Below are 10,658 nucleotides of genomic sequence, written 5' to 3' on the forward strand. Positions count from 1 at the left end.
TTATACATGTGGAGAAATGATGAGGGAAATCTTTAATCTGAACATTATTTAAATGCGAGGAAATCAAATCAAATCAGGATTTAGCGTCAGTTAACTTGGACGATGCTGCCATCTTGAGGTCGAGTTTCGCAACAGACAATTTCAAGATGTCAAACTGGTGGAGAAAACATTTATTTTGACAGTCAAATTAAAAATATCTACGTTAACATTAACCAGCAGAACAAATTTGATGTTTGTTTGACCGTTTTAAACTATTATTTTATTCACTCGCCCTTTGACAAAGCAAACATAATCAAGTCATAAATGCAACATCAAATATCATCGTTGTGGATAAAATATCAGTAACTCCCATTTCATTGCACTTTTATTTATCATTATAACCATCAGTATGAGTCAGAGTGATCTGTAGATCAGTAACTTGTTTGACCAGGAACATTTTTTCATGCATCAGAGGAAAATTCAAATTCCAACCATCTCTTCGATCTCATTTTCTTTCTCTTTTGTATTTAAAAATTGCAAGTAAAGACCAGGACAAACGTAGTTCTACCACACAGATAAGAACAGTGGGTGAGTTTGCTCGACGGTTCCATTGATTAAAAAGGCAGCTTCAGTTCATTGTTAAATTGCAGCACATTAATAAATACCCTTCTCACCCTCGAAATCATCCAATTAGTGTTGGTCCTGACACCCAGGGCAGACGTCTGCGGTCGTGTCTGCGCCTCTTCTCGGCTCGACAGCTCATCTAGTTTCTCTCCGACGCGCCGCGGATGGCGTCCGGCCTCATGTGTGATTACTGTTATTAGCTAATTGTCTCTTTGTGGGGGAGTCTCTGATTCTCCGGGCGACGCAGTGGGCGTGAACTGGAACCCCGCCGGGCAGAATAACCACGTCGGGTTCGCTGAAGGTGTTGTGACACAGATGACATCCTTTCTTCTCCGACACGAAGATCGGTTTCTTTCGTGCTTTCAACTGAAAAGGAAAAAACGTGTTTTAAAACAATACCCAGAGTTTTCTGTGTTACACACATTCTTTCAACCAATAGTTGCTGTTTAAATGCTCCTTCAAATGTGAAAAAATATCTTTATTTACATTTTTGGTAACACTTTATAATGGGAACAGATAATAAGTATTAACGAGCTACATATTCACATGTGTATTAACAGAAAATGAGTCATGTATTACACATTATAAAGTACCAACTCACACCTCGTTTATTGTGACTATATTCTACCCTTAATAGCATGATATTAATGAGTCTATTCTGAACACCTTAATTACTGGTTATTAACAGTAAATTAAGAAGTAATTAAGTATTTACCCCTTATTAGGTGTTAGTACCGTGAGAGAAGTAATTACATTTTAATAATACAGTCTCTTTTAAAGGCGAAAAGGTACAACTGTAGAATATTAACAGCATCCTTTATATATTAATTAAGGTTTTGTTCTGCATGAACTCCTTAATATCATGTTATTAAGGGTAGAATAGTCCCAATGAACAAGGTGTGACTAAGTACTTTTTATGGTTAATAAGTAGCTCATTTGAATAAGTAGCTAATAGTTAATTTGCTCCTCATTCTAAAGTGTTACCTAATTAGGTAAACAGAATCATCAATAAAATAATACTTGGGATGTTTTTCTAATGAATTTAAAATGCTTTAATAATCCTAAAAAACCATTCGCGGTCGGTGTGTTTCTCACCCGGTCGTGCAGCAACTGAGCGTTTTCTGAGCGGGCCAGCCCGACCGCGATCTCCGTCGTGCGGAAGGCATGCATGCTGGCTCTGACGGCCCGGCCCAGGAAAGGTCGCAGCAGCTGCAGGGACCAGCCGTCCGGGAGCAGCTCCAGCACTTGGACCGCGTCGAACGCCTCTCCGTGCCGGTTGAGGAGGTCCACGGCGGCCATTTCAAACTCTCCGTTCCCCGCGGAGGAGCCGCTGGAGTCCAGATACACCTTCAGGAGGAGGTGGAAGAGCTGCTGGCCGTATTCTGAATCCCGACTGGCGGAGGCCCACAGGCAAAAGGCCTCGGCGGACTTGAAGTCTTTGAGTTTGTGCACCAATATGTGGAGAGCTTTTTCGTTCTCCTCCAGTTTGCCGTGCAGGGTCGCACGCTCCAACAGCAGCACGTCGCTCTTCTCCACTTGACCTTATGAGAACAAAACATGGATAAGGATGTGTATGAACAAGTCTCTTCTACAACTACAGTCCCAGCCTCCTTACCTAGAAGACTGTATGCACAGTAGAGGTTCGACTCCCTCAGCAGGGCCTGTAGTTTCCCCCTGGCTCTGTTGAGCTTCTCGCTGGACGAAGATTCTGAGAGCAAAGACACGACCCTCTCTAGATACAACATGGCAAGTTGCGTGTGGAACTTCTCCTCCTTCAATTGGATCAGATCACATCGGAAACAAAACAGAGAAAAAAAAAAAATCAGTCAGAATCTTTTCTGTTGGAAGTAAACTTGTTATTAATGAGACACTATTAATCGATGCGTCAAAATCCATGCAGTTAAAGTTCATTTAGATTCGAGTTAAAAAAATAATTTTTGAAACAACACATTTGCTTGAAAACAGTTCAGATTTGTGAGTTTTTTTTCATTACAACATGGGTAACAACTAATGTGTAGATTTAATAGTATAATGTGTCTCAAATAGATGTTGGACTCTATTGTACTCATCAGTATGTGTCCGTTTGTACAAAACATTGAAATATTTACTTGCTTAAGGCCCGCCCACTGAAAACAAGTTGTTTTTCTGGAGATTAAATCTTGTTTACAATAACCACCCCCTCTCTGCTGTGTCAAACATCGAGGTTTGTCTTCAGATTTCATCAATGCCTGAAGTCTCTACCCCGAAAGGACTTGTTGTATAAACAAAGCGGGCGTGATTACAGCTGGCTGGAGAAGGAGTGAAGCCATTATTACTTCATAATGGACTCTCGTAACCTCTCCCTCGCCGAGATTTCAGACAGGGAGAACTTTATAAAGTAATAATTTCAAAACATGGTCATGATGAGGAACTAACTGCATCTTTGAAACATGCGAGTGAGTCAGGAAAGTTGGGTTTTCACGTTAGTTCTAATAAGATGAAATGTCGTTTTACCTGTATCCGTCTATTCAGCACCAGGTGTTCCAAATAGAGAAGAAGCGCTTCATTGTGCTTCTTCAGGTACTCGATGACATCACCAGGTTTGACATCTTGATCGCTTTTATCAGGCCTCGTGGTAAAGATGCGGACCGCATTCTGTCAACACCAAAAAAAATTAGGTTACACAATGTAAACCAATGATATTACATTTTTAACAACTTTTTCTTTTTTTATTAACTGTTTTTAACAGTAAAGGCTTTTTAATAGCAACGTCATCATTTGCACCTCCCTCCAAAGCAGATTATTTACAATAACAATGCATAACAAAATTAGACGATAGATGCTGGATTGAGTCAAAACATGTTTAAAATGATTAAATCATTTAAAGAAATACATCTCATGAATGTAAATAGATTCAGGAATTCATTACATATTTCTGATAATTGAGCAATTCACTGTTACCAAGAAATAAAGAGAGTACAAGGAATTGAAAGCTTATATTGTGCATCATTGGGCAGGTAAATATAATCATAGAAACATTCTGAATGCATTTAGTGATCAGTTAAACAGAGACGTACAGCAGGATTCTTAAGCAGGGCCCAGTCAGCGTACTTCCACACTAGATCCACGTTTGAGCAGGAACAGAGAAAGTCCACTATGTACTCATAGAGATCTGATCTAGTAGAGTCCAGCAGATCCCCGTCGACAACACGAGTCCACATCTGCAGAGGAACCGAACAGGAGTTGAGAACCAAAAAATGGTTTTCATTCATCAAATCTCTTCTCACCTGGAGGGCTGTCGAGTCCTGTCCATTACAATGGTAGAGTAAGCCAAGAGCAAAATATCTGAAATGAAATCAAGCAAAAGTTTTCTCTCAACCTTGCAATGTGGATAAAGATTGCTTGACTTGTCTGACTCTGTCATCAGTTTCAATATTACGATTTATATCCTTTTGTTTTTTCAAACGACAAATCGGTAGAAGTTACATTTTCTTGTTGATTTAAAAGATAAAATTGTGCATTTTTTCTTTATACATGACACCAGAAAAATGAATTAAAACAAAGCAGATGTCTGCCAAAAGTATCAAGAAGAAGTGTCGATTTATTACCTAAACTTTGTGTATTTACTAGGAATGTGTCTTGAATCTTGCGGTGACCACAACATCGGATAAGCAAAGTAAGATATATGAAGCAAAAACAACTACAGTCTAGAATGAGTTCCTTTTAAAAATTAACTGTAGGAAAACTGTCATAGCAAACACACAATGTTGTTGCATGCTTAACATAAGTATACGAAATTCAAACAGAGGGTTTAGGGCTTTTAGTCATATTATGGACTAAAAGTCATATCCCTATATATTGAGGAAGAATATCGATATACAATATCCGGGATCCATATTTGTATTTCACAAGAGAAAGAATACAAGTGAAATCAAGTAAATATTTACCAGTTAGTTTTTAATAAAAATAATGATTCAAAATGGATACAGTGCTGTTGAATACGGTATCGTGAAGAAGAAAAATTGTAATATTTTGGTATAAGAATCAATATTTTTAACCAATATTTAAACAATTATGAGTTCCTTCCTGAAATATCTGAGGGAACTGCATCCGTCTCAAAGTCTGGAGGAAACTGACAATACAAATCTTGTTGTAGGAATAAGAAAAGTAACGCGAAAGAAATTTAAAGGAAAAGAGAGTTACCTCATCAGTATAATAATTCAATTGCGTTCTGCCTTTTTTTACATTTTGTTTTCACAATAATTTTAATTGATGTGGTATTAAAATGAGAGACTATTGTTTCAACAAGTACAACAAGTACTTGGAAAGGATAAAAGCTCCAACACACCTCTGATATTTCTCCAGCCACGGGACACAATCGACTAACAGACAAGAGTTGTCTGAAGACAGAAGCTCCAGAAGGTTGCAATGATTCTGCTCGGCGTAGAGCTTCAACAGCGCCGTGTCCACGTCCTCCCTGCAACCGTTGACTACGGCGCTCCGTATCTGAAAGATGAATAAAACACTCTTACTCACTCCAACATAACACAGTGGTGGGTTCGTCTCCGCTTTACCTCGCCTAAGTAACTAATAAGAAAGGTCTTGCATCGCAGGACCTTCTCCTGGTCCCCTTGAGCCAGGTGGTTCAGATCTGCAAACTCGTGAAGAGGAGGATGGCAGCGTGTGAATGATGATGAGGACGGAAGTAGCAGTGGGTAGAGAGAAATGAGCTCTCGCACATCCAGTTGACCCTTTCTGCAGGAAAAAATAATATCATCCAAAGCTTAAAATCTGAGATGGAAGAAGAATGTGGCCTTGCCTCAGAAGTTTAAAGCTTTACCTGAAGTGCTCTTTAGCTTCGAAAAATTGAAGTTTCCCAAACTGAATAAAACCTGCTTGCTGAAGAATTCTTTTGTGCAAAATCTGGAAAGACAGAGCCAAAAACACACTCTTGATTATTTGAAACAGGGATCATGTTATCATGTTATGTAAACATTGCTTTAAATATAACCATCCAACAGAATTTATTTGATATAGTCAGAAAACCACTATCTTGGAGTGAAAACTCTCCCTCAAGAGCATTTGTCCATTTAAATTGAGTGATGTAAATCCCTCTTTAATCCTTCTGGCAAAAGTAGAATAACTATATCATGCAAACATTTAAGTTTATTTCCTATAAAACCTATAAAAACACTTTCCTCTCCTCATTTAAAAACACAGTTTTGTTCGTCTAGAACAGGGGTCGGCAACCTTTTGCACTCAAAGAGCAATTTGGACCCGTTTCATACAGTTAAGGAAACACTGGGAGCCGCAAAACTGTTTTGACTTCAAAATTAAAATATGATGCCATACAAGGATTACTTACTTTGTTTAGCTTTATGCCATTACTATATAAACTATAGACAAAAATGTATTTTCACTCTAAAAAGAAACAGATTACTCTGAAAATAATCCCAACCCTGAGTCGACATGAGGGTGAGTAGAAAAGGAGTGAAGTTTGAAGTTTGAACATCATTCTAAGCATTAAAAATGTTTTGTACTGTATTTTTACTGCAGTTTCCTATAGAACTGACTCATGTTTGTTTATAACTATGTTGTTATGCAAAGCAATTTGTGTGTCAGAGGATATATTATCCATCTTAACCAGGTCTTTCTTAACAGCTTTGTTTTAAACAGATTATATTTTGAGAGAAAGTGGCGAAACAATTCATGTAGTTAACGCCAACTAGTCAATGGATGGTGGAAAATCAATCCATCTTTAGTGAGAGCAGATCACTTTAATAAGATGATGAAAATGGCGATAATGTGAAGATTAGATATAGTGCCTGTAAGAGCAAATATAGTTTCTGTATCACACCTATTTAACCCATACAGTTATAACGTTTAATTTGCGGCACTGAAAATTGTCAACTACTCCATTTTACTCTCAACTGCTGGATCAGGACCCAAAAGTGGGGGAAAAGGTGGATTTTCCTGGTGAACAATTATATTAAATATCCAAATTATAGAAATAATTAGTTTCGAAAAACTCAGTGAGTCGAATCAGAGGGTTGCTGATCTAGAAGGACTAAACCCATTAAATTAAGTTTTTCTAAATTTGTTATCAACAAAAATGAATCATTGACATTATTATCATCCAGTTCTTCTGAAAAAAAACATATTCAGCTACCTGGAACTTGTCTTTGGGAATATTCTGTTGTGCTCCTTCAGTTAGGGCAAGTGCCTCCTCAACTCTGTGACTGGCGAGCAGGTCCTGGATCTGTCGCTCCAGTGGTAGTGGTACCAGGATATACACAGATTTAGTGGAGGCCAGAACTACCTTTCCTTGAAAAATGCATATAAAACCTGATTAAAAACCTGCTCATAGTACATTGGACGTATTCTGAGTGGTGCAAAGAGAAGAAAAAAACCTTCAAAGTCTTGCAGGATGTGTCCATCCCTGAATGAAAGGGTCTGTTTCAGCTGTTGGTCCAGCATGCTGTGAATGGTGATGAAGCTCTCATCCAACGCCACCACATAAGGAAAGCACACAGCAGCTCCAATCACACTCTCCGACCAGTTAACCGGGGCACGCTGGGACGCTCCTTCAGCATTGGCAAACATTCCTTGGAACAGAGACGTGTCATTATAGGTCGCATATTTTTGATCTGAGGTATCGTTAATGATTCCTACGAACTGTAGCAATGATTCCTACTAAGTGTAGGAATCATTAACAATGCCGGGTTAAAGGGGTTCAAATGTTACTTCTGGGAATATGTTTTACTTTGAAAGCTTAAAATACAGACATACTATGTTTTTAAAGGGTTTCTACAGCTTAAAACCATTAAAGCATTATTTTTAAACTCGTCTTAAAACCCAGTTTTATTTATTTTCTTTTAACACAGCAAGAGACTCAGTAGCTGTTTTAGTGCCTGTTATTTATTTGATTGTATTGTTTATATCTCGTATATTGTTTTATTTAGTGCTTTTGACTGTTTTTATTTTGCACAATATTTTATTTTTTTGTACAGTACTTTGAGTAAACTGCGGCTGTTTTAAAGTGCTGTATAAAAAAGGTTGATTTGAGCTTAAGAAAAGTTTAATTCAATACTTTTTTAAATACATTTTGAAATTAAATTCAGGAACAACTTGAAAAATCAACCAATATGGAAAGAATAAACATCACATCAATAACAATAGGTTAAGGTACCCAAATGCTTATTTTACAATAATATTTTTCTTAAATCCCATTGTGTTGATTTTAACAATTTTCCTGCACAAAGTACTTGTGGTCGGGTAAAGCTTTTAGCCATGAACAAAAGGTTTATCATTGTATGATTAATATTTCCCCATTTTGCCCTAAACCAATGTCTTTTTTCCAAAGTTGCTACATGAACTGTAGCGTTAAAGTAGAATTCAACCGCGTCACCTTTTTTTTTATGGCTATGGTAATTACATTTTTTTTAATGTTTACCAAATATTTTAAGATTTTAAACAACAATCTTACTTGTGGGGTCATATTTTTAAGGCTTTTGAAAATTGGATTCCATTCACTTGAATGCGAATTAAAGCCTTATTTGTAGATTACTGAATTTAATATTTTAAGAATCAACAGGAACCCCTGTTGTTATTTCAGTCCATTTCACTCATCTCATTTCTCATGATGGTTTTATGTTTATGATTAAATAAAACTTACCGAGACCACCAGGTGCAGCCAGGAGGAACTCCTCCCGGCCTATCCTCTTCACGATCGGTCTTCTCTCCTCACTGTTGTAAGGGAAGAGATCTTGGGAGGTTCCCGTGTTGTAGTTCAGGATCATGTACTGAGTGGTCAGTGCCAGGCATAAAAAGTATCCGTCCAGACTGACGGCACAAGGTTGCTCAGGTGTAGTCACTTCTTTGACCAGCTGCACCCTGTCCTCGTACACCATGTAAATTTGTACTGTCCGACGCTTCGAAGAGAGCACGCACAGTTCCACGCAGAAGGGGTCGCCATTCACCGGGTTCTCATTGACACCAAATGCTGCTACTCCTCTTATTTTGGCGCCACCCCCCGCTGCAGAGGGCACGGTCTCTAGGGTCACCATATCGATCAGAAAAACCATGCCATCGCAAAGAACTATTAGACGCTCCAATGCAGAAGCAGCCCGCAGCTCTGCAACTGGCTTCTTGAGACCCAGGTATTTGTGAAGCAGCTTCTGGGCACAGTAGCTTAGTTTCCCTTTCGATGAGTTGACCTCATCGAGCAGGAAGTGGTGGATGAAGCAGTCGTTGGTTCCCACGTACAGGTGCTTTCCGCAGCATTCTATACACTCGATGTTGATACGAGTCTTGTCGCCCATGAGGAGGTCTTTCTCCACAGCGGGGACAAGCTCGAAGGCCTTCACACTCATCTCCACCAAGACATCTACACTGGAGGACAGAAGAAAAGAAGAGTGAATATGTGGAATTTCCCCCATGTGCGGCTTAGTTTCACTTTCTATTCAGACACCATCCGATATGACGTATTGTTATCATATGTGGGAGTAACATAGTGTAGTATCTGACACATATGACATCACACAATTGATAAGGGGTGTTAGTAAATATATATTTTCTTCACGATACTGTATCAATGTTCAACAGCACCATTTCCATCATAGTTCTGTTATGGTTTATATTTCAATAAAGCATATGGTAAACATTCAAAGGCATTTGTTAATTATTGTGTTGTGATTTAACTTCAGGCTGCTAGACGAAACACATGAAATCCTGCAAGACCCCAGCGATGACTAAGGACAAGAGGATACAGTCTACTCCAGCTTTTAAAGTTGATGTTTTGGTTTAAAAAAAAAAAAAACAGTAATGACTCCGTCAAGAATCATGTAATCTGTGACAGACAATTTCAAATACAAGCCAAGGACATAATTTGATTTGATTCGATACACCTTTATTCATTCCACATTGGGGACATTTAAATGGTCAAAGTAGTTGACACAAATATATTGTACATACTGTACATTAATATTATATTAGGACATGAAGTACACATATTAAAAATAATACCAACAAGAAAAATAACAGAACAAAAAATATAATGAACAATAATGATAAAAGAATAACAATATTTAAAGATATTTAATGAACCTTGGATTGGATGAATGAATTGATACGTATATTCCAAAATAGGAGACCTACTTTGTCGTAAATAAATGTTTTGTTTTTTCATACAGTGTTCAACACCATGACTGTCACAGATGTTGGTACGAAATGCTAAAGCTAAACATCTAGCCTGTCACTTGCAGAAAAAGGCTAAAAACAAGACCAAACAAACAACTCTGGTAACATATCCACTATCAACTAGTTTAATGTTACAGTTTAGCAAACGTCGACTTGTGAGTCGTTTGTTAAAACTTGCATCTGTGATCTATAGCAACTTAGCTAACACGTAGCTGTCTGAACAAGTGATGCTAGTTAGCTTGTTAACACCGCCTTTTATTGAACAGGCGACACGGAAAACTCGCAATAGGAGCAGGTTGCGCAATTTTATGGGGGGTTTGTAACTAAACACCGATGTTGTGTCTATAAATGATATTTGGTCAACAAGCTGTCATTTGCGCAACAACTCTGTGGCTAGTTGACCGTTAGCAGGCATTACGTACCGCTGCAGGCGGAGACGAGGGGCGGAAGAGTTGGACCGCAGAAGGCGAGCGAGTCCTTGGGGTTTTCAAATCCGATTGTCCATGAAGACCAACAGAGTCGATTTAAACATCCTTCCGTGGGAAATGTTTGGACCGGAGGGGGGTCTCTCTCCTGCACTAACGCCGCCCATCCACTGAAGCCTGGGTGCAGGTGATTCAAGGCTGCGTTCAAGAGCAGTTGGTGACGAATTTCCCACTTCTCATTTTATTACCTTGGTACGAAAAGTTTTATTTTTATTATTTTAAATAGTACTATTAAAGTCGTAACTGATGGGGTGTTGTTTAACTCGAAAGTGAAGGGGAATAAATGGAGGATAAATAATATGTGCGATCCGAAATACTTGTGTTTAAATGCAAATACTTAGTACAAGTTCACTTTGGTTGATTTTAATACATTACATATATAGTGACGATTTA

General features: G+C 38.3%; 1 protein-coding gene across 2 annotated transcripts; it reads right to left on the bottom strand.

The window, feature by feature from the left end:
- Positions 1–484: 484 nt before the first annotated feature.
- tgfbrap1 (transforming growth factor, beta receptor associated protein 1) lies at positions 485–10,411 on the bottom strand. 2 transcript variants are annotated; one of them, XM_087793944.1, is made up of 13 exons: positions 10,203–10,411; positions 8,258–8,973; positions 6,993–7,187; positions 6,752–6,906; positions 5,423–5,505; positions 5,157–5,337; positions 4,931–5,088; positions 3,870–3,927; positions 3,660–3,803; positions 3,097–3,237; positions 2,219–2,375; positions 1,699–2,144; positions 485–969 (listed from the first exon to the last, which is right to left on the bottom strand). In XM_087793944.1, the coding sequence occupies exons 2-13, from the start codon at positions 8,952–8,954 to the stop codon at positions 781–783; spliced, it is 2,604 nt and encodes an 867-aa protein (XP_087650070.1). In that variant the 5' UTR covers positions 8,955–8,973; positions 10,203–10,411; the 3' UTR covers positions 485–780. The 2 variants fall into 2 exon arrangements, with proteins under 2 accessions (XP_087650070.1, XP_087650071.1); XM_087793945.1 differs by having other exon boundaries at positions 8,258–8,968; positions 10,203–10,399.
- Positions 10,412–10,658: the final 247 nt, after the last annotated feature.

This window comes from Callionymus lyra, chromosome 6, assembly GCF_982586985.1.
Source record: "Callionymus lyra chromosome 6, fCalLyr1.hap1.1, whole genome shotgun sequence".
In the NCBI taxonomy this organism is placed as follows: domain Eukaryota; kingdom Metazoa; phylum Chordata; class Actinopteri; order Syngnathiformes; family Callionymidae; genus Callionymus; species Callionymus lyra.

What these genes read in the sequence shown, in the direction of transcription:
- tgfbrap1 (XM_087793944.1), bottom strand. Translation starts at nt 8,954, where the DNA reads ATGAGTGTGAAGGCCTTCGAGCTTGTCCCCGCTGTGGAGAAAGACCTC. An exon ending in GAAGCTAAAGAGCACTTCAG is followed by an intron (nt 5,338 to 5,422) that starts GTAAAGCTTTAA and finishes TTTTTCCTGCAG; the next exon opens with AAAGGGTCAACTGGATGTGC. An exon ending in TGGCTGGAGAAATATCAGAG is followed by an intron (nt 3,928 to 4,930) that starts GTGTGTTGGAGC and finishes ATTTCATTTCAG; the next exon opens with ATATTTTGCTCTTGGCTTAC.